This window comes from Podarcis erhardii, assembly GCF_964252035.2.
Source record: "Podarcis erhardii genome assembly, chromosome: 2".
Classification (NCBI taxonomy): domain Eukaryota; kingdom Metazoa; phylum Chordata; class Lepidosauria; order Squamata; family Lacertidae; genus Podarcis; species Podarcis erhardii.
In genome coordinates, this window is record NC_138498.1 from 81,727,959 (window position 1) to 81,754,910 (window position 26,952).

Below are 26,952 nucleotides of genomic sequence, written 5' to 3' on the forward strand. Positions count from 1 at the left end.
AATGAGGCCACCATCGGGGATAGCAACGGAACTGATGATTCACCGTGCTAGAGAAGAAACTAAAATTTTAAAGTTTTTTCTCCCGTTAGATGCACAAAATGTGTGGGGGTACGCGTACCCCTGTGTCCACCCCCGAGAAAAAAAGCGCTGGATACATATAAATTAGCAAATTTAATGCAATCCAGTGCCTCATTTGTCCTCTTCTTTACTGGTACAGTTCCTCTTCCTTGTGGTTATCCTGAATCCATCCCTGTTTGTCAGGCATTGTCCCTATTTATTAGTCCCTCGTAAATCACTGTCTCAGCTTTTTGCTTTTTCGCTGTCTTTATCTTCTGTCTGCACTTCAAAAGTGCTGTCATTTTTCAGGTTTCGGTTTCCTCCCCAGGGTCATCTCTAGAAGTTATATATCCGAGTCAGTGAATGAAGACATTTTGGCTTCAGCTCACATGTAGGCCAATAGGCATGCGTGAATACCAAGGCACCATGCAGTGCACAGCCAGACTTACACAAGCATACACACACACACACACACACAGAGAGAGAGAGAGAGAGAGAGAGCAGCTGTCTTGAATACTGATCACATATGGTAGAAAATGTGTTTTTCCACATATCTCTTTAACACCTTCCTGAGTTTTCTCTGGTGGAACACAGAGAACTGCAAATAGAATGAAGACTGAATAGAGAAAGTGGAGGAAAGCCAGGAAGGAGAGAAGGTAGCCTGGGCAGTGATCCTTGGGAAGTGGGGTGTCACAAGGATGTCCCCATTTTCACCTGTGACATATTGGAAGGTATATACCAAATGCTACATCAGCATATCTTTTGCAGTGGAATCTCACGTTATGCTCAAATTTATTTTTCACTGAAATGCTACCAGGAGCAAATTTGAACAGGAGCACATGATGGGAAGAAAGGATTAACTATTCCCATCACCATTCGCTCTTCCAAATGAACTGGCAGCTGCCATGGCTTGTATTTCAAGAAAGGAAATACTAGGAAGCAAATCCTTGGGTCCTGTCATAACATGTGGGGGGTGTTTTGAACCTCTGGCTGCTTTAGTTGGGTAATAAGAAATCATTTGACAAAATGTTTGCTAAGCAGAGTCATTGGACAGAATCAGTTTTCCATAAAGGCTAACATTTTATGGTTGCTCATTAGTCTTAAATGATTACATATTCTTGGTCATAGTCTGAAAAACTAGCAAACTTTGCTTTGTCTGTTAATACAAGCCTAAGCTTACTCTAGTTTGAAGGTTGAATTGACACTTGTTGTTGTTGTTTAGTCGTTTAGTCGTGTCCAACTCTTCGTGACCCCATGGACCAGAGCATGCCAGGCACTCCTGTCTTCCACTGCCTCCCGCAGATTGGACAGACTCATGCTGGTAGCTTCGAGAACACTGTCCAACCATCTTGTCCTCTGTCATCCCCTTCTCCTTGTGCCCTCCATCTTTCCCAACATCAGGGTCTTTTCCAGGGAGTCTTCTCTTCTCATGAGGTGGTATTGGAGCCTCAGCTTCACAATCTGTCCTTCCAGTGAGCACACTTAGGGTGTGCTTAAACTTGCTTTGTGATTCCCCCTACACACACACATTCATTTGCATCCAAAAAGGCCACTTTAGAATAGATGGGGCCAGATACAATTAGCCTGCAATAAGGGGCAAGCTGAAATGCTTGCACTGATGAAACAGTCTCCTTAGCGCTATGCTGAATGCCACCCTACAGTTTTATACAACAAACTTTCAAGATACCAGAGTAAACATCCTTAATATTGCAATCCTATGGGTGTATATTCAGAAGTAAGCACCATTGATTTCAAAAGTTTTGAGCTTGAGACCAGGTTACTTTAACAATCCCCTTCTCTCACTTAAATCTCCCCTGGATCTCCCCACCTTTAAACATAAATGTGACCTTTGACAGGGTCTTTACAGTTGTGGCACCACACCTCCAGAATGTTCTCCCTGAGACTTGCCTGGCACAGACTTTGATTTTTTTTTGCCTTCAGATAAATATATTTTTTAAAGTTTGAATCCAACTCACTGTTCTTGTTTTAATCTCCGCTGCTAAATTTTGCAATGTTTTATATTATAATATTGTACTTGAGAGTCCCATGGACTGCAAGAAGATCAAACCTCTCCATTCTTAAGGAAATCAGCCCTGAGTGCTCACTGGAAGGACAGATCGTGAAGCTGAGACTCCAATACTTTGGCCACCTCATGAGAAGAGAAGACTCCCTGGAAAAGACCCTGATGTTGGGAAAGATGGAGGGCACAAGGAGAAGGGGATGACAGAGGACGAGATGGTTGGACAGTGTTCTCGAAGCTACCAGCATGAGTTTGACCAAACTGCGGGAGGCAGTGGAAGACAGGAGTGCCTGGCGTGCTCTGTTCCATGGGGTCACAAAGAATCGGACACGACTAAACAACAACGAATTGTACTTACATTTCAGATTTTATTAGCTGCTCTAAAACTTCATTTTTAAAAAACCTAGAAAAAGGTTTATTTTAATCTGAAAAGTGCCATGTACATTTTTCAAATCAATGTTAATAAATAGATTATATGTTATATATGTGAATTTTATATACACAAAGTAGGAAAAGTTAAGAATGAGCAGAATTTTAGGGGGAATGCCATATATATTCCAGATACTGAAAAATGAACAATTGAAATCTACCAGGACTTAAATGAGCTCAAAACATAATCTCATCCTGAGCAATGCCTATATGATTTGCATAGTTGGAGCACTTCTTAGAAACACTTACCATATGGTTTCGCTGCTGGTAAGCTGTGGATTTAGCTTTGTTGATGAGAAAACAAAAGACGGGAGAGCAATTTCACAATACCTACCTATAAAGCATTTGTATGGTACCAAGAAAAAAAGGGACAGAAAAAGACAAATGGAAAATTCCTTTAAAAGATGGGCAATTAATGGAAGAATAACACTAATTAAAATCCTAATTAGTTTGTGGAAGTTTAATTATAATAGACACAATAGGTTGCACCCAAAAGTTGCATGACCAGAAGGAGGCTGCTCACATAGCTGATCTTCCTAGACTTTCCTCTCTCCTTCAGTCCTCCTATGCCCTCTGAAAAGTATATTCTAGGGGGAGGACCCACAGAACCAATGAGGAGCTGCACAGGAGTTTTATTCTTATTACTATTATTAAATTTGAATACAGCCCTTCCTCAGTTGATCTCAGGGCAGATTCAGTCCAGTCTGCAACACTCTCAGCTTCTCAGTAAGCAAATATCTGTGTTGTTTTAATATAACGTCTTGAAGAAATGTTATTCACCCTGACTTTAGCAACCATCGCTCAATTACCAAATTCCAGGCCCTTAAAAGATTCTATCTATGGTGCACTTTTGTGGATTAGAGCCCAAGCAGTGCGAAGTGTTATCCTTAGCTGGTAGGGGGATGCACACACACAGATGCAGGGTAAAGGAAAAGTAACCACTAGGTGTTGGGGAGCAGTGACTCTTAGTAAAAAAAGTAAATCCAAAAGGCAAGGCAAAAAGTGTCAGTATTATTTGCACACAGAGCCCAAACACAGAAAAGACGAGAACAACCCACTGATGATAATGCTATCCTACTCAGCGTTGTGGGCCCAGTTCTGTGGATCTACCTCCTGGTTGAGATCAGACAGGTCAAACTTCAGGTGCTTCATCAAGTCCTTTCCATTTCAGCAGGCATTTTAAGATGCTAACAACAACAACAACAACAACAACAACAATTTATTATTTGTGCCCCACCCATCTGGCTGGGTTTCCCCAGCCACTCTGGGCAGCTTCCAAGATTAAAAATACATTAAAATGTCACACATTAAAAACTTCCCTAAACAGGGCTGCCTTTTTTATTTTATTATTATGTACTTTTAAATTGGTTTTATCTACCGTATGCTTTACGTAACCCTTCTGAACACAGCTTAGAAACCCTTGTGCCCCGTGGCATAAAAACAGCTGAAATAAACAGACAATATATTACGCCACCATTGAGCCGCACAAATTGCACTGTCTTCATGGATATAGGTGATAGGGGCGAACTTATTTGCTTGTACAACCTCAAATAATTAGATGACTCCTAGGATTCGCCACAGTTAGAAGGGTACATGCCCAGCAAGCATAGCCCCTTACGGGAGATGTTATTCACCAGGCACTCCTAATTTCACTGGGTTCTACTGCTGTTGGCATAAACACAATTTCACGCAATAGCACAGTTTCATATTGTTCTTCAACCATAGCAAATACATTGTATCTATGCAGATAATCCTCAAATCACATCGAGCGTTATGAGGAAATGTTATCCAGCTGAACCAGCAGGTGTTAGGTAGGCTATACATCTGAGCAAATAATTAAAAAGTTATCCTCTCAAGACAATTTACTACAACAGGGAAATCTCAATTTCACATCCACAACACAGAGGCTGTGTACACACTAACCATTTTGTAGCACAAAAATGTATTTATTTGTTTTTTCTCAATCCCGACGCATTCGCACTTGTCCTCAACATGCTGTTTTCAATGTGGATGGATTCTAGAGACTGCCTTCCACAAGGGTGGGTATGGTTTCTTGATCAGCATTTGAAAATCCTCCCCTTGATTGGGTTATTCATGCCTTTCCCACCCTGCGCATGGGGAATGAAGAAAGAGTGGCAACTGCAGACTTGGTATATGCCCATTCACAACATCACTGGATAGGAGTGGACACTCATACACACATCCCTATTACCAGTACTGCCTACATCTGTTTTCAATGCAATGGATGCATTGTGGGGTAATGCAGAGTCAATCAGAATGAAAACAGTTTCTCAATAAGTGCTTTTGGGGACCAAAAAATATGCAGTAGATCTCTAGATTACATGAGTGGACTAGGTAGAACAACGGAGTGCCCAGTTTCCATTGACTCTAGAATAAAATGTAATAGATGTAAACAGCCAAAATCTTTGGGGCCTGTAGGCTACTTAGTCTAAGTCAGGCATAGGCAAACTCAGCCCTCCAGGTGTTTTGGGACTACAACCCCCATCATCCCTAGCTAACAGAACCAGTGGTCAGAGATGATGGGAATTGTAGTCTCAAAACATCTGGATGGCTGAGTTTGCCTATGCCTGGTCTAAGTCCACAACTGATGCAGAAAATCCAGAGTTAGAGGAATCCCATCAGATGGTTGACCCAACTTTTGCTTGAAGACTTCCAGCAAGGCTGAACCCACTACCACTCTAGGAGGTAATTGGTGTCATTTTGGAAGAGCTTGCCCCTTCAAAAACAAAAATGGGTCTGGAAAACCTCAAGCCCAGGGGCTGCATGTGGCCCTCCAGGCCTCTCTGTGTGGCCCTCTGAACTACCCTCAGGCTATATCCCTCACCATTCCTGCTTTGCTCCATCCTTGAGTGTTTCTGCCTATCTAGAATGTGTCCTTGAACTCCGTTAATGCGTCTTGCTTGACTGGAAGAAAGGGTAGTGAGGGCTGTGTGAGTAAATTAGTATTTGTTGCTCCAACCACTTTGGCTTCTGGCCCTGCCCATGTGACCCCAGAAGATTGCCTAGAAGGTCCTGTGGCCTTCAGGCTGAAAAGAAAGTCCTACCCTCCCTGCTCTAGAAGTTTCTCCCAATGTTCAGGTGAAATCTGTGCTTCTGTATTGTAAGCCCATTATGAGCTAAGAATCTCCTAAAGAAATTTTCAGTATTTCAACTGAAAGAGAGACTAGTGCATCTTCCCTTGTCAGAGTATGTGGAATCTTGACAGGGAGATTCTTTCCTGTGTCTTTTATGTTACTTTCTGAGGAGTGGGTTTGTTCCTTCCAGCTGCTAAGTTTTATTATGTACATCGAAGCCAGATGTTCAATAAGATGTTGTTCTCTGTCATGGAGCAGCATGGAAACTGAATCTTCCTGTCCTTCCTTTGCTGAATTCAACCGTTTGAAGAAGAAAAAAACAGCCAAATTAGTCTATTTAAAGATGAAAACCTCTGAATGCATCAAAACATCCATCAACAGCATAGAAAAACTGACTTATAATAAAACACCTCAGATAATTACAGATATGGTCTAATTAAAGGAAATCCAAAAGGTGTTATAGAGTTACATCTTGACTGTTATTTTCTAGTTAAAAATAGGCTGCAACGGGTATTGTCGGAACAATTATGCTTCTGTGCAATGCCATCTGCAAATCTGAATTACTCACAGAAGAGATGTAAAGTGCCCATTCTTTCATTCATTTCTTTTGCAATTAACATATATCACTAGTTGCTAACTCTTGAGTTTTCTTCCTTTGCCACTGGGGACAATTTAATCACGTTATATACTTTCAATCATTCCACTGTAAAGTAAATAGAGAGTAGAAAGATGAAGTATTTACCGAATCACTTAATTTCTATGCTTTTAAACAGAAAGTCTAAAGAGGATTGAACTGAAAACAAGCTCTGAAACAGAAGAACACGACTGCTTGTTCATCATCCTAAGAACCAATAGATGGACTTGAAACAGAAGTATTTTCCCCACCCCAAATATCAGCACAGTCTAATAGCCCAATGAGGGTGACTAAATACTGTGCACAATCATCATGTACAGGGGCATTGAGATGATGGTGGAAGACCGCAACCTAACCGCAACCCATTGATTGTCCACAGAGCAGATTAGGAGTTATACTGAATGTCACAAGAGTGGACCTTCCCCTACCTCCTCTTGGGTTCCCCAAGCCTCCAGAGCAGATTAGGAGTTGTGTGTGTGGTTCATAGGGGACAGAAAGAAGCAGATGTTGCATTCAATGAGCAATAGATCAAGGGGCTTGTTATGTACTGAGTTGAATAGGATCCAAACTGCAGCAGTCTGATTGGTCCTAGAACAATAGGATCCAAAAGGCAGCAGTCTGATTGGTCCTAGAACAATAGGATCCAAAAGGCAGCAGTCTGATTGGTCCTAGAACAATAGGATTCAGAATGCAGCAGTATGATTGGTCCTAGAACAATGCAGCAGTATGATTGGTTGGCAGGAACTACCCAATCATGCTCCAGATAGAAGTGAATCCACAACCTGATTGGCTTACAGTAGAATTCCGGAATTAGCCAATCATGTGCAGCCCATTGTGTAAATAATGTATATAAAGCAGATACCTGGAGGGGACATTCATTCATTCCTCCACACCACTATGAGCTGAATAAAGAGCATGAAATCACTTTGCGACTCTGAGTATATTTCAGGGCTGTAGCAACTAACCTATGATGGAAGGTTATAATTGTGAGCCTTAAGCTCCTGCAGAATAAGGCACCAGTCGGAGTAGACAATAGTGGGTTGGGTGGACAAAGAAAACAATCTGACTTCATATAAGGCAGTTTCGTATGGTCAAGTGTCAAACAGGAGCCCCACCCCTTGGGATTGTTTTTTCCAGGGATCACTGCAAAAGGCAATTAAAGTGTTAATGAGCCAGTGTGATCCTTGATTGTTTAGTATTGTCTATATTGCCTGTAATCTATATTAGAAGTGCTCCCCCTACTTCATTTGCCCTCAAAGACATCAGGATATAGCCAAATCTGATTGGATTACTAGCACAAAGACATCACCATCCAGTGTCCAGTTTATTTAGGGCTGCCATACACCCAAAATTTTCCAGACATAGCCGGTCTGGAACATCTGCCCGTCAAAAATGGTGTCTGGGCAGAATTATCTGACAGCAGCAAAAATGTCCATATTAGAAGTGTTGATTCCCCCCCCCCCCCGCAATTTCCGCCCCAAATAGAAGAGTTTGGATTTGATATCCCACTTTATCACTCCCCTTAAGGAGTCTCAAAGCGGCTGACAATCTCCTTTTCCCTTCCTCCCCCACAACAAACACTCTGTGAGGTGAGGGGGGCTGAGAGACTTCAAAGAAGTGTGACTAGCCCAAGGTGACCCAGCAGCTGCATGTGGAGGAGCAGGGAAGCAAACCCGGTTCACCAGATTACGAGACTACCCTTCTTAACTACTACACCATGCTGGCTCTCAAAAATAGGCAAAATACTTCTCTCTTTTTAGTTTTTGAGATTTTGCAGAAAAAGCTCAGTAACTTTGGCCAAAAACAGATTTCCCCTTTTTGAAATATGGCAAGCCCAGCTTATTGGATAATGCCACTCAAGAAGAAATAAAACTGATTATTTCAAAAAAAAATATAAAGTGGTACTGAAGCACCACGAGAGAATGGAAACATATAAGTTGCTACTAGCAACCATGAAAAAATGCAGGATTAAAGATTAAACACAGGGATAGGGCCAGACACCCCAAATTTCTGCTTCTGAGGCAAAAAGCAAACCAGAAGAACATTTGGCTCAGCCCTAATCATTATTCTCTACCTGTACTCATGAATAGCCTCTCATTTGTTAAATGTGTGCAGCCAACCATGCTACTTCTGGAGACAGTGCCAAATGGTACCTATTAACTACAACCCATATTTTCGAATGGAAGCAGCAATGAAGAGAAAAGTTAACTTTCCCATGCCCTTAGTGAAGCCGACATGTTATCTGGGGATAATGTTTAAATAATGTTCAACATTTCCAATAACCGTAAAAGAGTTCCATTAAAAGTGCCACAGCACTCAATACAAAAAAGCAAAAAAAATCCAGTCTATGCATTTGTGAGGCATGTATAACTTTCTCATAAAAATTCTAATCTTAACCTCCATCTAAATATCTTGCTGATGTATGAATCAAGCCTCAACAGAGCAACAAGGCTTTTCACAGCGAATCTATCATTAGTTTTGGTTCTATGTGCGCAGAATGCAAAAGTGGCAAAAATCCTTCACATTTCTAAATATGTTTGCATGCATGTGTAACTCATGTATGTGTAATTAATTAATTACTGGTAATTCATTATTAATTAATAAGTTTGTTACTTAATTCTACAGGAAGCCATTAGCAAACAACAAACCTCAGCAAAATCCAGCTACAATTAAACACTTTGAATTCCCATTGATTTCAGTGAAAGAGTTAAGCGCACACTTAAATCTCATTGAAATAAATTGAAAACTAGAGTGTTTACCGTAACTTCAATTTTCAAACTGTATCATATTGAACATGCAATAAATAAATATTACACAGACCCACATCTTGCCAGCTCACCAAAAACAAAGGACACCTACAAATGAAAAAATTAAGGGCACACACTTAAATATCTCCCACTGAAAGCTATTTCATGTTAGATCCTCTTTCCAACCTGTACAATATTCCATGTGCAACAAACAGACAAACATTACAAAGGCAAACAGATCAATCTCCAACTTGCCAGCTCACACAAACCACAGTATTGGGAAGAAAGATGTCAAGAGACTGCACAAGAATGTCGAGCGTCTTACACTCATTTCACAGGAAAACATATTTGATGGGTGGGTGGGTGGGTGCCAGAGGCACTGACTTGGTCCCCAGACTCTGGGTGCCCAGCAGCACACGTGCACAACATGACATCACGATGACATCACATCACATCTGCCTCCACAGTGGGGCTTATGTTGGGGCCCACTGTGGTCGCGGATGTGCTTCTACGGTGGTGGGGGATGGGCAGCAGAGAATTGGTGCCCACAGTCCCATGGAGATGGCGTTCCACCACCCCACACCCTCCCACCACTGCAGTGACCAGGCTAAGGCCTCCACTTAGGCCACACACACACCCTGGGCACAGGTCCGTGGCCACAGTGGGCCCCAACAGAAGCCCTGAAGCGAAGGCCCTTGCCCAGTCTCCACCGTGGAGTCAGAGGTAAAGCAGCAGGTAGCAGCGATGGGTGGATGCCAGGCACCCACAGTGAAAATTTTGTGGGTGCCCAGGTATCCAGGGCCTCCTGGAGTTCTCTCTTTCACACACACACACACACACACACACACACACACACACTGCATGCATACCATTCTTTTACAGCACATCATTCCATCACGCACATACAAAAAATTACGGGAATTGCAGTTCATTAAGGGTGCTGGGAATTGTGGCTCTGTGCTGGAGAAACTACAATTCCCAGGATTCAGAGGGGGGGGTGCTTTAAATAAATGCATAGTGTACACAGCCCCAGGGATGCTATAAGGTACCTAAAGGGAACAATGCATATCATGGGAGCTAAAGAACCTGCCTTATACTGAGTAACACTATTGGTCCATTAAGCTCAGGGAATCCTGACTAGCAGCAGTGCACCTGACTCCGGACCGGGAATCTTTTTCAAAACTACCTGGCAGTGCCGAGGACTGAAGCCAGAACCTTTTCTAGGCAAAGCACATGCTCTACCACTGAGCTGCATTTAAAAAATGGCAAGGCAGCTAGTATGTCAACTTCCTTCTTCTATGCCACCTCTCAGTCCAGGCATGAGGATCTCTGATACTCACCTAGGTCACATCTCCAGTATTCAGAACAAAGGATAACCATAGCAGATTTTCACCATGAAAAGGAAGGAAACTTCTCAGTAGTAAAGGAAGCTACAACCATGGGGTTTTGGATCCAGACTTGCTCATGCTTAAAGGAGACAGGGTGGCATCAATATGCCTTAAATTGGTCATGGTTTCATTGGGTGTCCTCTTAGCATGACCAAGTCTAGAGCTGCCCCATTGTCCAAGGTTGGTTTAGAGGACAGAGGCAAGCAGCTCAGGATAGCTGAAGGTTTGAGGAAGGCCAGCAGACCCCAAACTGGAGGATACTGAAATCCAAGAAGGGACAAGGAGTATTAAATGGGGGTTGAATTGGCAGAAAGAGCCCAAAACCCTCAGCAGTAGCTTTAGGGAATTTCCTGCCTTTTGTTGCAGCACACACACTTTGTATAACCAGCATTAGCAGACAAAACAATCCTTCACCTCCCCCTCAGAACTGTCAAAAGCAGGGAGGTGTGGACATTTGTATGGAAAAGGCTGCCTATTTTCCAGTCCTTCTTTGAACAAACATTACCTCCATAAATTATCCAGCATTTCAAACCAGAGCATGGTTTATGTTCAGGTAGCTCACTGAACATGCTCAGCCAGTTTGGTCGAGAGGAGATTATATATTTTTAAACATTACATTTACTAGCTGCTTGGCATGTTATCAAAAAAAGCTGTCGTAGTCATCAATTTGTGCTGTCCTGCAAGAGGCATATTTTGTTGTGACGGTGGTGTGCTTAAACTAAATCTCAGCCACAGAAAAAGGGTGTGCTGGGGAGAAAAAGAAAATATAAAGACAAGCAACAGACTATTGATACCAAGTGGATGTTCTGTCTCTATGAAACACAAATATCAACAGATGCATTTATTCCACCCTCCATACCAGTTAGAGCCAGCTGTCTAGAAACTTACAGCAGGGATGAGCTCCCTGTGCCCCTCCAAATACTTGCTGCACTACAGCTTCCATCGCCCCTAACCATTGGTCATGCTGGCTGGGGCTGATGAGCTGGAAGGTCAAAGGTTCACCATCCACATGATTTAATATTTGGAGGGTCACAGGTAACCCACACCTGGTTTAATGTATGCACTACTGGGGCAGGTGACAAAAGGAAGAACAGAAAATATTATCTGAACACACAAAATGTGAAAACTTCTAATAGTTTGCATTTGTTTTGCTTTAACCTGTAGACCTTGGAGCTGCAAAAGATGTACGACATGAAAACGACAGAAGATCCCAGTCTTAACAGCCAAGCTTCTTTCGTTCTGGAAGAGAAATAGTAAATCTCACAAGTCCACTTTCTAAGAAAAGAGTTCCACAGGGCTTCCTTTTATTTCAACTTTTTACAACATGGAAGCTATTATATTCGAATGCTGTTCAGCACCCCAAATAACGCCATGGTGCATCTACAGAATCTCACAATGGCAACATGACCATGCTGATGCAAGAGTGACATGACATCCGTCAGACTGGATCGTGCCAGACGAGGGAAACGTTCTCTGTGGGAGGAAGGTGAAGATGTAAGCCAGTTTTTCGTTTCTGAATTTTCAAGCTGACCCAGCTCAAGGCTAAGCGAGGCTCATTCTTTTCGCACCATTTTGACCTCCATTACAGAACTGCTAGAACAGAAATGTACTTTACTGAACCCAGAGGAGGTGGCCACATGAATTCCTGCACTAAAACCATTAAAATAGTGGAAGCACAGGAGTGGATCAGTTCATTTTATGACAGAAAGAAAAAGGTTCACCAGAATAGGAAACAAGAGCTGTACTTTTCATCGCAGAGAATTAGTAAATCTATGGTCTGTTCTTCTGAATTCTCTGCAGTAGCCATCACTGGGTATCGTGACCAATTAGTCAGCCATTCCATCTTTTAATATGAACAAGAGCATTTGTACATTATTTATTTACTATGCCATTTATACCCTACAGTTCCTCCAAGTTGTTCAGAATGGTGTACATTATTCTTTCTTCCCTTCTATTTATTCTCACAACAACCTTTTGAGGTGGGTTAGGCTGGGAGGTGGTGATTGATCTATTAGTACCACAGCACTAGCACTATTCATACAATGGCTGTTCTTACTACTAATATGTAGGGGGGGTGCTTTTTGCACTATGCATACAGAGCCTTTGTGTTTACAGTTTGCTCATGTAAGAATCATGTAGGCAGTCAGTTGTATTGACCAGAGAGGTGGACATCCGGCTGGACCCCCACCCACACATCTACATGAAATGCTTGTGCATGCAATAATTGTGCAAATCATATACATTTAAGCTTGTACAATTAAGCAGGTACCATTTCAGCTCCCATCAGCCCTGCCCTATGCCTATAAGAAGGGATCATAATTGTACCATCATCCAAAATAATATGGACAATGCACATTCAGGTGATCCTACCCTGTTGAAAATCGCACACCAACCTTGGCAAATAAATGTTGTGGCAAACGCGCGAACACTGTTATTTGGCAAGGCAGGAATATGCATAAGATAACCGGGAAGCCTTTGCACATCCTACAAATGATTAAACTGCCGTGCCCAAGCTTTTGCTCCCCTGACCCTGGGGGACGAGGGGAAGATGACAGGCATCAAGCACAAGTTAAGCTTGTTTATCACTGTAATGAAAAGAATGGCAAAGCAAAACGCCGCAAATTAGTTCTAACAGACTTCCTCGGTTAATGTAGCAAAGCAGAGATGGCCCTCACCTTTTCAATCAATATCAGCACATCTGCCTAGAAAACAAGAGAGGCAAACCCAAATTGTGTCTGATTACTTGCTCACTACCAATTCTAACCTCATGTTAAACTTAAAAGATAGCTAATCTAATTCTTAAAAACAAACAAACTAAGAGATGGAGAGAATATGACTTTGGAGCACTAGCGAGCATTGGGGTGCCATCACTCAGCTGACTCTGGTTGGACACACCACAGCTGCTTAACAGGAGATAAAGAGAGAAGGGAGGTGGATGTGGTGCAAACACACCGGCAGGAGTCTGGACTGACTCTGCAGGTGCATTCGCACTGTGCCAGACTCACCACCACCTCCCTCTGTACCTCCTAGTAAGCAGCAGCAAAATGACCAGCCAGAGGACCAGCCAGGTGTGTAGTGCTGCCTCACCACCCCATCCACAGCTGCTTTCTAGGTGCTTCTCACAGTCGAAATTCAGACTACTATCACAGGGTTTATTATATATTATGATTTCAGCCACACACTCCTTGTTTGGGCCTTGCTCATATGTCCGACTCTGAGGGTGCTTCACATGTGTATGTGTTTATTCCTGTGTTTGTGCAGCATGTGATTTCCATCAGCAAAGTGGTCATCATCGGCCAAGTGCCACAACTAGAACTTTCCAAAAGCTTCACAGCATCTCAAGCATGAGGATTTTCACACAACTCTGTCAAGCCAGCCCTTCAAAGCACCCCACTTTTTCAGTTCTCAAATGATGATAAAAGTTTTTCATACATTGTCTAAAGAAAGTATTGAAGAGTACGGCTAAGGCAGGTGTGTGTGTGTGTGTGTGTGTGTGTGTGTGTGTAAGGGAACTTGTGACAGAATGTTGTGGTGTGGACTACTTTTATTCTGCCATACCTCCTTCCAGGATACTCCATTCCATTCCCTCACGCCTCCATTTTCGGCCTCCCACCAACATCGCCCAGCATTCTGTGGCCGCTAACCATGTGTTCAGTCCTTATTGAGAAGTCTTTATTTATTTATTTGGTTTTATTTCACAAACTGTATATACCACTTCATTGTAATGAAACGTCCAAGTGGTTTATCCAAAAGGAATAAAATACAGTGGTACCTCGGGTTAAGAACTTAATTCGTTCTGGAGGTCCGTTCTTAACCTGAAACTGTTCTTAATCTGAGATACCACTTTAGTTAATGGGGCCTGCTGAGCTACCACGCGCAATTTCTGTTCTCATCCTGAAGCAAAGTTCTTAACCCGAGGTACTATTTCTGGGTTAGCGGAGTCTGTAACCTGAAGTGTCTGTAACCCGAGGTACCACTGTAAAATGATTCTAATAATATAAAATTATCAGTAAAAACAACTATTTAAAACATTAAAAAATAATCAAAATCAACAATAAGCTAAAACCAGGTTAAAATGCATTAAATTGTTCAATATGTCTGGATTGGCTTGCCTAAACAAAAATGTTTTTAGCAGGCATTGAAAAGAGTACAGTGAAAGAGCGTGCTTGATGTCAATAGGCAGGGAGTTCCAAAGTGTGTGTGTTGCCACATTAAAAGACCAATTTCTTACAAATGTGGAACAAGTATGATGTGACACTTGCAACAGTGCGTGTTTTAAGGCTTTAAGGCTTTTTTTCCCCTTCCCATATCCAAGCCGGCTGATACTGCCCTCTTGTGCATGCACACATTGCACAGTGCCATTTTCATTGCATAAGGATCCACACCTGGAGCACCAAAGTCATGTTAAGTATACGTTATATTAATTCTTTCCACACAGTCAACTATCCTTTATGGCAGATTCTAGCTGAAGCAAGGATATGCAGCCCGCCTGGTGTGCTCGCATTTTATATTGCAGGTAATATATTACTTATATCCTGGCTTTGATCTCTTCGCTTGGAACGGGGAGGACGGACATTGCTAGAAGCACAGTTCCCTTGACCTTTTCATGGCTGAGCAGCAGGCAGCTTTTTAAAGTGCAGATTTGCGGACCATTGCTTCTGGAAACACTGATGTCCGAAAAGGGATTCACAAGGTTGCTCGGGTCTAAGGCAGAAAGGTAGGCAAGTGCCTTGCAAAGTGAATCTTCGCTCACCCCCCACCTTCCCACACTTTATTTCTAAGCATTTCCCACAAGGTAACATCACTGAAACAAATCATTTACAAGCAGCTGGGCAACACAGAGAGACACCCTGTCCTTTATCCTTTACCTATTAATTCTGAATCGCTGACAAAGCCCTCTTCCTGTGAAGAGGAGGCCCAGTTTCAATGAGAACCATTCCCATCACCTGATGAACTTTACTCAAGATACTCAATGGATGCAATGAGCATAGAATGGACTTGCCTGGTTTTTTGTTTGGGGGCAGAGATGCTATCTGCCATATTGGTAGGAAGACATCCTTGCCTGTGACCCTGAGTCTGCCCATTGATCTGTCCAGCTCAGGACTGTCAGCACTGACCGGCAACAGCTCTCCAAGGTTTCAGAGAGGAAGTCTCTCCCAGCCCTAACTGGGATTGGACCTGGGAGCTTCTGCACACAGCACAGATGCTGTGCCACTGAGCTATGGCTAGTGCTGTGGAACCAACCACCACATCAGCCTATGCCCCGAGAGAGAGCCAATTTGGCTGTGTTCAAAAGATATCACAAACCCCTTTGGTCCCTTCACCTGTCTTCATACAAACACCGCTGCAGAACTTTGGAAATCGCTGCCACCATGCAATGATGGCCACCATCTTAGGCAGCTTTAAAATGGGATTAGACAAATTTATGGAGAACAACACTATCAATATAGCTGCTAGTCTTCATGGGTCAGAGGTAGCATACCTCTGAATGCCAGTCACCGGAGGAGCCATAGTATGAGAGGGATATTGCTCTCATGCCCAGTTTGTGGACTTCCCAAGAGGCCTCTGGGAAACTGAATGCTGAACTAGAAAGGCCTTTGGCCTGACCCCAGAAGGCCTCTTGTTACGCTCCAAAATGCAGAACTCCAGTGTCCATTAGTATGCTGGCTAAAATGGGAGTGCCTGGGAATTATTAATAGTTTTCCAGCCAGATTAATTACCCTGCTTCTACCTCAGGCCTCTGGTCTGCCTAACTAATAAAAAAGCAATCAATGGCTATAGTAGAACCTTGAATTAAAGACTGATTGAGACTTACATTCTCTTAATTCACTCCAGGGTCTGTGTCTGAGGGGAATAAAGTCAGGACTCAAGCAGCTCCTCTATAAGGGAATATTATATTGTTTTACTCAGTGTTTTTCTTCTAGAATACTCACAAGTTGTTACAGTACATGCCATGCTTTTAACCAGTGCCCTTTCTTCTAGAAAAAAGGGTGTTGGTACTGTGTACCCTTGAGTACTCCAGAAAAAAGCACTGGTTTTACTTCTGGAGACTGGCAATTTGAACGTCTTTGCCTGCTGCTATGAGTTCTCTAGTTAAATGACTGGTGATTTCTGGGAGTGATCGTAAAACCATGGAGCTGGAATGACCTCAAAGGCCACCTCATCCAATCCCCTGTTAATGCAAAAATACAAAAGCAATTTTTTTGTGCTTTTAGCTTTTGTTCAGTCATTGTTTTGCAGTGAAATTGGGTCTCTTGGCAGTAATGGCAACCATAAGGTAAATGGCCTTTGCTGTAAGCTGAGAAATGACAGGACTATGACAATTATGCCTATACGTAAAGTGGGGACTCTAGACCTTTTGCGCAACTCAGCGCCAGGAGGGGACATTTAATGCAGCCTAAGACAGTGCAAATGGGCGCATTTTTCTCTCACTAAATTCCTGTCCAATGTGCTTTGTCTATGAATAAGAAATTGTTTTACATGTGTAAAATTTCTGTTATAAATGGTTTTCAGATAAATGAAGTTATTTATCAGCAGTAAGCGTTTCACACAGAGAAGCTCCCATGCAGTCACTTCAGGGATACATATGCGTGGTCTACCCTCTCATACACAAACACATTTTTATGGCTCTGCAGGTCTTTCCAAATAATAAGTCCACTCCAGGATAATCTGTCTGTTCACCCAGCCCCTGAGCAAAGAGAAGCTGAATTTCTAAGTGTTCTCTCAATCCTGACATGATTTCTTCTATCGTTTTATGACAAAAAGATTTGAGCATCTATCTTGAGTAGATGCCATAACTGTATTTGGCAAGGGAAATCAGAGGGCCCAGCCCACTCCCTGTATACAGTTTCTTTCAAATTCCTCATGACAATTCATTGCTATTGGTTTTTACAATCCAATTCACATGGACTGAGCTATCACTGTGGACTGCCTTAAGGCAACATGGTGCTTCCCCAACGTTGTTGGACTGCAGCTCTCATCATATCTGACCTTTGGCAAAGCTGGCTGGGACTGAAAGGAGTCCAACAAAATCTGGAGAAAACCACACTGACTACCCATGTCAATATGCAGGGGGCAGAGTCTTGAACTTGACAAAGGGGTGTTAATAGCCTGGGGTATTCTGGCAATGGGTCTCCATTGGAGATAATTGTTAGAAGACTGCTTCTTGGTGCAAGACCACTTAGGAATGTTCTGAATAGGGAAAGCTGATCAGAAGAGGCAGCAGGCAGGCATAGTTTTCTCCCTAGGTAACTTTGATGCAATATAGGTCTCCATAGATGTGTACATCTATGAATTGATTTTTGGAGACACAGAGAGAGAAAGACAAAGAGATTAAGAATCGTAGAACCGTATAACTGTAGAGTTGGGACCCCAAGTGTCATCTAGTCCCACCCCCTGCAATTCTACACGCGGTCACCCATCCAGTTCAAAACCATACTGGAATCTGCTTAGCTTTGCAAATGTGCTAGAAATTTTACTGCTGCACTATTAGAGGCTGTCTATAAAGAGCATTATTGAATGCTGAATGCCTTTCATTTTTATTACTTGATTTATTGCCTTCCATTACAAAGGTCTGAAGACTTACAGCAATGCAAGAAAGTAAAATATAAACATTACAAACAGTAGGGCCCGAGGGCCGCATCCCCTTCTGGGCAAGCTTCTGAGGGCCACACACCAATGGTGGGCAGGGCTAGACACAGACAAAAATACCTAGTGTGTGAAGAAATGCCAGAAGCCTAGAGAGAGGGTGTATGATCTGGGTAGAGTCCTAAGGGTCAAGCCTGGGGGACCTCATTTCACACACACCCATGCCTGATGTTTACCATCCACTAAAATATAATGAAAAGCTCTGATGTGAGGCAATGAAGTTGGCCATTTTTTGAGTTCAACCTGTATACTGGTAAATAAACCCAAACACTACAATATGCCATAACCCCATTCTCTAGGACACCAATGCTTGGTAAAAGCAGCCCATCTGAACTTCTCATCCCTTGAAGAAGTTGTATGAGCATAACATTATGGACTGTTGTCGCAGCCCTGCAGTAGGCTACTTAACTACAACCAGCAACAATTCCTTCTAGAAAAGCATGGTGCATTGCACAAACCAACCCCTGATACACAGACACACATGATCTACGACCACCAATGTAAGCTGTTTCAAAGGGCTGACAAGCAGAAGGGCAGCCATTTTCTTAGCGGAATTTTGAGGCAGCTGACAGGAAGAGCTATGGACTGCTTTCTCCTGGCGCCGCAAAATATTTAAGGGGTGTGTGACATTTGTTGGGAAAGGGAAGCGTGCCCACCACTGTACATTTCTGTTTGAATAGTTTCGTAAGTGAGGGTAGAACAGCAACATAGGAGAGAGATGCCACTTTTCATACAGATCACTCTGTCACTTCAACTGCCAGCCTCCCAGCACCTTTGACTGATAAGCTGTATGGGTTCAGTGAGGCAGCCAACCTGGAACAGGCCGTTCTTCTTAGTGTACGGCTCCCTTGGTGGTCCATTACTGTACCATAAATAGTAAAGCAAAGCCCACAGAATCAGGCTTTATGTGAGCAAAGTAGATTACATTTCTAATAGCCTTGCAACAAAACATACAAGTGAAAAGAAGGACGTGAAAGACAGGTGCACTCAGTGCTGCTACTCCAGGAGCCGGAGATTTAGACAGGCAACTTCTGCCACTGGCAGAATCGTTTGGGCTGTAAATGGGGAACAGAAGACTTCTCCATTCTTCATATTTATCTGGGCTGCAAAAATAAATGTAAGATATCTATCTTGGTAGCGTTACATTTTTACGTGATCAGGGACCTGTGGATTTCGCCAGCAATATATACTTTTAACGTTAGAGAATATGCGTTTGCAGCTTTGCAAAGATGTACATCTTAAGCATGCTGAGGGAATTTTCTGAACTAAATGATGTTGACATGCTCCCCTTCTTTTCCCATAGCCTTTCCTCTAAGTAGAGTCTTGACAGATTTTCAGTACAATTCTACCAACACAAGTGAGCCTTTTCAAAAATATATGGTACAAACGCCAGCTGCTAAATAGCCATTATGAAATGACAAGTAGAACCTGCAACAAAACATTGCCGTGTGGAGTGCTCCTGTTCGTTGTTCCAGTCAAGCCAGCCATGCCCCCCTTCACAGAACTCCATTCCACTGCTTCTCCAACATGGTTTCCTATCTCCTCCTGACTGTCAGTCAGCATTCAGTGACAGCACCCAGTCTTCACCGGACTGCTTTTGGGGTTCCCCACCTCACTTTGGGGTTTTGCCCCATAGTTCTGCAAACCTGGGGGCTTCCATGACCCTGCTGACACCTCCATCTTGTGTGTGGCCGTATTGGCTTCAGAACATCAGAAAAAGATGGAATGTTTACTTCAAAACTGAAACTGCATTAAGGAAAGCATAATTTGCAAAAGGTTTGTTTGGTTTTAGCTGAAAATATTGAGATGGCTTCTGCTAAAAGAAAAGGACTAGCACATCCTGTACCCATTCATTTTGATATTCAGTGAATGCTTAGCATTGCACTCAAAATTCCAGATAGCAATAAAAGCAGGGAAACTGCTTTATTTTATCATCCTCATCATGAACTGCCCAGCAGGCCATTCCTCCCAGTTCCAGATTTTGGAAAATGCAATGAATCCTCCGTTTTAGCTCAAGGGGATAGGAAATAAAGTTTACTGCTGCCGCGAATGGATGACTTCTCAAGAGAGCTGCACCACAGCGTCAGTTTCATTTTCTCCTAAGTATAAAGGAACTCATTATTGACTTTCAATACGTACTATTGTCCTATTCTCTGTATCACGGTGTGTCTGCAAGCACATTCCACTAATGACCACTGAAAGTGTCCTTGCCGAGAAATCCTCGCTCTGCGTGAGGCCAGCTTATTGCATGACCTCAGCTGACATCACTTCCCTCTTTACGGTAAGAATTGTAAAGGAAGCAGAAATGAGTGGTGCACCAGCAAGAGGGAAGTGAAGGGTACGATTTTAGTCTCTTTCAAAGAATGTGCATTCTGCTCTGCTCAAACTGAGCTGAAATCAGCAAGTCAAAATAGGTTTCTCTTTATTGCCTCCTCTACTAAAAGACAATGGGCAGCATTTGTTCTAGACACTAACAAGCTGAGCAGCAAAGTTAAATCAGGGCCAACTACATGTCACTTGGAAGCATGCCAGTTTTGTTTTCTTTTTTTAAAAAAATAGTAGACATAAGAGCAACAATGGGAGCTTTTCTAAGGCTAACAGCAACGCGGCAGGGAAAGCTAGTTTCATTGGGACTGTGGCTGGGAACTGAAAAGTTAATCCTTACCTACCTGCACCTGATAGCCTCAATGGAAATCAGTGGGGGGGGGGCATGTTCACTGTTACATTTTTAAAAGGAAACCCCTGACATGCTTCAAAGCAATGCATTTACTGGGTAGTTTGCCCCTTGGTGATTTCTTAGTTCTGAATAACTGTCATATCTGGCCAAAGATATACACGCCTAGATGTGCCTAGATTTCCCCTATCAAAAACAATGAATTCCCCCCCCCCAATCTCTCGTGGTACATTTAGCATTGAGTATATCACTTTAGGATGCCATCATGATGAGCATACGTTTTTAGAATATCCTGAAGGGTGCCCAAATCAAAAGTAAGTTGTTTCCTCTGAAGATGAGGAAGAGAAAAATCCTCTGTAGGTATACTAAAGCCAAAATAGACATTACATGAAAACTCTATTACTAGATTGCCCACCGTCTTTCTTTTTTTTACATTAAAGCAGCTGTGAGGGCTTCACCTTTGACTGGAGCAGTGTCAGTGTTGATGATTTTACACACACACACACACACACACACACAAACACAAACACACCATTTTCTCATTCTAAATCACACTCAACAACCTGCTTTTAACTCTAGAGGGGGGATGTATCTGCAATTTCTTTCCTCCAGTGGGCTAACAGCAGCTTGGTTATCTTTTTTTTCAGAGACAGAAAAGGTTAGATCAGGAAAATAGTGCAAGGAGAAAGCTTCCACTTTAAAGCAAGAACTGTTATGGATTTCTCACATAATGTGTATTTTTGGCTTCATTAAATCTGAATTTAAATTCAGAAGCTAGTTCCTCTTCCAGGTAGCCAGATTGGGCAAACTACAGGACAGGCAGATATATTATTCTGTATCTTGCTTTACTATGCCTAAGTCACTCCTCTGATCTGATATGGGTTACCCAAAAATACAGCCTGAAGTGCATGTCAGATTTGGGGGCCTCTTCATAGGTTCCAAACACCCCCCACCAAAAGCTCAATCCAACATTTATTTCACTGCAGGGAAATGTTTCCCACACAGGAGAAGAGTCATGCAGGATACATACAGCACAGGATACCCTGAGTGCCTTTGAAATCTGCATCCTGATTGATCTCTCTGTGAATCTGGAGGTGGTATTGCAGACAACTCACTGTCTCTAAACTTCTCCCTAAGTCTATAAAATAAGAAGGTGGCCTGTCTCATGAGGCTGGGGTAAATGAGATAGAAACAAAAGGAAGCTGCCTTATACAGAGTTGTACCTTTGATCCATCCACTGGCTACAAGAGAACAGTAGCTGCTCTCCAGAATTATTTCCCATGGTTGCCTAGAAAGGCTGGGGATTGAACCTGGGACCAAAGCCAAAGCAATTTGCTCCTCAGAAATGTTACAGAGTTTGGTTAGGCCCGTTTGAGGATGAAAGACCCCAGCAGGGCTTCAGGAGTGAGCCTCTGAAGGATCTTCCTGACCACTAGCAAACTAGTTAGCACCACATGCCAGCTTTGCATTGACTCAGCCCGCTGGTCAGTGCAACCCAGGACAGGCAGCAGTTCCCCAAGGGCTCAAGATCTTTCCTACCAGCCACCTCTGAACTTTTAAGTGGCGCTGATGGCAGATGAACTCGGGAGCCTGTTCCATTCATGGCTGAGCGGTGGCTCCTCCGCATCACGGAACAGAAGCAGGGCTCAGCCCCGGAACCTGTTTCGGCGCCAAGGTTGGAGCTTAGCAAGCAACGCTCCAAACCAGAGCGCCTCGAGGCATCTGCAGAGTGCCCATCCTTCAGCATCGTGCAGTCATAAGGACGACAGATCCTCAGAAGAGCAGCCCTTCCAAACGAAACCCAGGGCTTCTCTTTTCAAGGGGTTCATCATGCCTACAGGGAAAGTGTGCGGGCGGGGGTACCTGCCCAAACCCAGATCCCACACCTTGCTGGGCTTTCCCACCTATACAATCCAAGACCTCTTCCCTTGCCCCCCCCAATTTTGTGTCGTTGCGCCCATCTTAAGCGCCAGGCAGCGCAGCGCAGACCCCCCTCCCCGCCCCCCTTCCAGGAGACCCTCAGCTGCCAAGACGGCTCTTTCCTTACCCGTGTAGTTATTCTGGGCATGGTTGCCGTCCTCGCGGATCACCACCGTCCTTGAAACGTCGAGGATCGAGGCAGTCACCGTTTGCATCTCTCCCTCTCTGGACCCTTCGCGCGACCCTCGGGGCGCCCAACCTAGAATGTGTGCGTGCGTGTGGCGGGGGGAGGGAGGAGGTAGTACTGCCCAACGGTGAGTGCAGCAGCTTCAAAGCGGAGGTCCTCCAGCCCGCCGGCCTCTGGCTCTTCCTCCGGCAGCCGAGGGATCCAGGCATGCAGGGGATTCCGAGGAAGGGCTGGCGGCGGAGGATTCCGCGAGGGTGCCGTGGCAGAGGGACCCGATCCGTTCCCCGCGACTTCTCGCCGCCCAACTGCCGCCTCGCACTTCTCCAACGGCGTCTGGCTCGCAGCGAGCGAAGGACGGTGCTGAGCACCTGGAGACCCCGCCCTCCTCCTCCTCCGCCGCCGCCGCCGCCCCCCGCCTCTGGCCCGCTTCCCCCCAACCTCCTTAGCCGAGATCAGCAGCGCGGAGCTGCAGATGGCAAGATCGGCTGGGCTCCTTCCACTTCAGCCACATGCTCAGGGGCTGCGCGGGCAGCGCCGACGCCTCCCTCCCTCCCTCAGAGAGCTGCCAGCAGGCCTGGCTGGACGAGGAGGGTCGCTGCCCCGTCTGGTTCCACTACTAAGGCTGCCCGGGGGAAACGCATACGGGTCGGGAGGTGAGACAAACACGCAAGTGCCTGCTGGGCTGGATGGATCATGGGCGCTTCGTGGGAAGGTTGCCCGGCTGATCTGGCGCAAAACGCAGACCTGCCCGATCTTCACACGTGGCTGAAGTTTCTTACTCGCGTGTAAGAATATCATGGGTGAAGACATCAGGAGAAGGCTTCCATCAGGCACGTGTCTCTGTGCCTGGGTGTTTACAAAAGCACAGATTTGTACTTTGGGCTTATACTTTGCACTTCCTTTTGGAGACTTGGCTTTCAATTTTAATTTTTTACCCATATATTAAAAACGCCCTAACGTTAATGAGTGAAGGGTGCTGAGATCCTTAGATGTGCACCTACTCACACTTTAGAAAATGCCTCTGTGCAAATTACCCCCCAATTTGTGGAAAGGAAGAAAAAGAAAGAGTCAAGGGCAAAGAAAATTAATGACAGGGAAGTCAAGAACCAAGGAGGATAAAAATGGTGTGCAATAAAGAGGAAGCATCGGGAATCTTACATATTTCTCTCAACCTTACCCAAGAGAGAACTCTTAATGAATTTGTCATTATTAATTCTGAGCCTTGGAAATGATAACCTAATCCCTGCCTGGTAGCTTTCGCCACCAGCTGACTGGCTGGCTGGCTGGCTGCAGGAAATTAATCTGATCTGGGCTGGACTAAGTTAAGGCAAGGCCATCTGTTTATATTCCCGTGGCCTGATGATCTGCGGCGAGCAGGGTGCAATTTTCAAGGTAGAAGCCACCTTTCGTGAGAAGGAGGCCTTATCAGATCAGCAAGAAGGAAGTGGTGGGAAAGAATGCAGGTTTAAGCAAAAGCACCAAATGTAGCCACAGGCACGAATGCAGGGAAGGCGTTGTCTGTGGGAATCCCAGATCTGCTGTGGCCCTGTGAACCAAAAGCAAGGTGCAATTCTTGGGTTATTAAGTGAGGGGCTCAGACAATTTGACAATCTGGCTAAAAGAAAGGGAACCTGATTACTGAAAGAGCAATCTGCTTTTGTTATTGTTGTGATGGTTAGATTGTGGTAGACCACATACAGAGATAGTGAGCAGTCACAGAGAGAAGACCCCCAAATTGTTGCGTGCGTGCGTAGCCTGTAGTGTAGATGGTACAGTCTCCATCATGTTAGTTAGTGTGGCATTGAAATAGAGGGAATGGTGGTCTGTAGAAAATCAGCTACTTAGGAATTTCAATCTTAAAATCAGCACCATGGATTGCTTCTGAAGCAGTTACACATTTCTGACAGGTGCCATGCATGCTTGCGGGCACAAAAGCATGCAGATGTCTTAAGGCCAGAATAATACAGATTGTCCTGAACAACCACAACAGGTTAACAACAACAACAATTTATTATACCCTGTCCATCTGACTGGGTTACCTCAGCCACATTGAGCAGCTTCCAGCAAAATATAAAGAAACAAAACAAAACATCAAACAAACCTGAGCTCCATTTGCATTCCATTGTGCTCCTGTGACCTCACCAAATGCTCAGTTATAAAAAATGAATGTGTATGATTTGTGTTGATGGTTTTCAGTCACTTAATTTCGTACTAAGATTCTGTGTGGTACAAATTCCTTCTTCCCCTGTAGACCCTGAGGAGGCTGAAATCCTGACATTTCAGATTCAAACCCTGAGACCAAACTGACCTATTCCTTATACTCATGGCCTCTTTCCAAGCCTTCATTATACAAAAATTTGCAGAAGATCGACACAGATTCAGCTAGCAGTGCTAAGTTGCCAGTTTTGAGGGTAAGCACCAATATGAAGTTTTACTGCAGTTCCCAAAGCTCATAGGAAGTAGAGTCCTTGGTCCATCTAGCTCAACACTGCTGACACTGACTGACACAGCAGCTTTCTGGGGTCTTTCTCAGACTTACCTGGTGATGTCAGGGATTAAACCTGGGACCTTTCCCATGTGCTCCAGCAGCAAGCAATGGTACTTCTATAATACCTGAAAGAAGAAAGGATTGTAGTCTTATTAGGATGCTGTTGCTAGCCAGTGGTACCACCTGAAACACGAGGCAATGAGAAATTTAAAAAGACTAACCCTTCCCCACCACAAATGAAAAATATTCTTACAGATAGAAGTAGTTTTTGTATGTTTATTATGGTTGGCGTTTCATAAAAGCGCTTAAAAAAAATTCAGCAAAGGAGTACTGTCATAATTAATTCTGTTGCCCCTCTCCCACTTTTCCTTCGGGGAGCATATGGGCTGGGCCTGGGCCCAATTAACCCTTGTGTCACACCTGTCAGGTAGGTTAGGCCAAGAATTGGTGACTAGAGCAAAAAAAAATTTTTTTTAATTGCCCAGTAGCACACAAAGCTTATACCCAGAACTTCTTAGTTGGTCTCTAAGGTGCTACTGGACAATTTAAAAAAAAGTTTTGACTGCATCAGACTAACACTGCTACCTACCTGACTAGAGCCACGTCACTCACAGGACAGAGATGGGGAACCTCATGTTCTGGGGCTGGCTATGGCCCTCCACATCTCTTTCCCAGGGCCTCCTCATACCACATATCCTCCATTTCTCTCCTGGATGGAGAATAGAGAGGGGTGCCTACTGTACAAAAGCACCATTCACATTTACTTCTCTGACCACTGGTGCTTCTGGTACCACTGACCACTGACATGAGACACCCCCAGAAGATGGCCAGAAAGCAATGTGGCCCTCATCCCCCAACACTGCTGTAGGAGATTTGAATGCTCCCATCCAGCTGTAGGAAGTTTATGCATTGCTTTCCCAAGGAAATAAACATTGTTTGAAGGGGCTTAGCGTTGGCTGGGATATACCCAATACCGCCACCACCCTTATTAGACATGGCCTGAAGGCTGCAGCTCAAACACTTGCAAATTGCCACACTACCTGCACACTGATATCCATTTGCCTCATCACCACAATGCGTTTGTCAACTTTCTCAGCCTTAGGTCATCAGCCCTGTGTTTAGTGCAAATTGATCCCAGAGAGCCTGTCATATTGAGGCAAGGCTGTGACACACAGCAGCAGTCTTGGATGTTTGGGCAGGAGAAACCAAGCCACATGCTCCACAGGTCCAAAGCCAAAGGGAGACAGAACTAGTTATGAGCTGGAATGATCAATAAGGCTAAGCTGCCTTTTGCTCCTCCATCACAGCTACAGAAAAAGGCCTTTAATCTCTTGTAATTGGGATATATAATCCCGTTGAACATTTTTTTTAAAAAAAGAGCAGACACTAATAAACTACCAAAAACTGTTCATGGGAGCAGGTGAACAGTGTTCGTTGCTCCCGAAGGAGCTAGTCAGAAGGGGCTGCCGATACATTTTAAGAACAAGACAGTCCTTAACACTCATCCCCGCTCCCAAATTCTGTTTCATGTGGGAATCGCCCACCCCAGACTTAAAGTTGTACTATGAAGCCGCAGCTTTCTGTTGGCTAAAAGATTGGCTACTTCTCGAAGACACTGACGTGCTGGACTTGGAAGGTTTTAACAATGCTTTTGGTTGGCATGCAT

At 44.0% G+C, this 26,952-nt stretch overlaps 1 protein-coding gene across 1 annotated transcript in view; it reads right to left on the reverse strand.

The window, feature by feature from the left end:
• The window catches only part of SUSD3 (sushi domain containing 3), a 52,244-nt gene extending 26,741 nt beyond the window's left edge, over window positions 1-25,503 (reverse strand). The window contains exon 1 of the mRNA XM_081848907.1: window positions 22,739-25,503. Within this exon, the coding sequence (XP_081705033.1) occupies window positions 22,739-22,826 (88 nt within the window). The 5' untranslated portion in view covers window positions 22,827-25,503. The remainder of the gene's footprint in view (window positions 1-22,738) is intronic.
• Window positions 25,504-26,952: the final 1,449 nt, after the last annotated feature.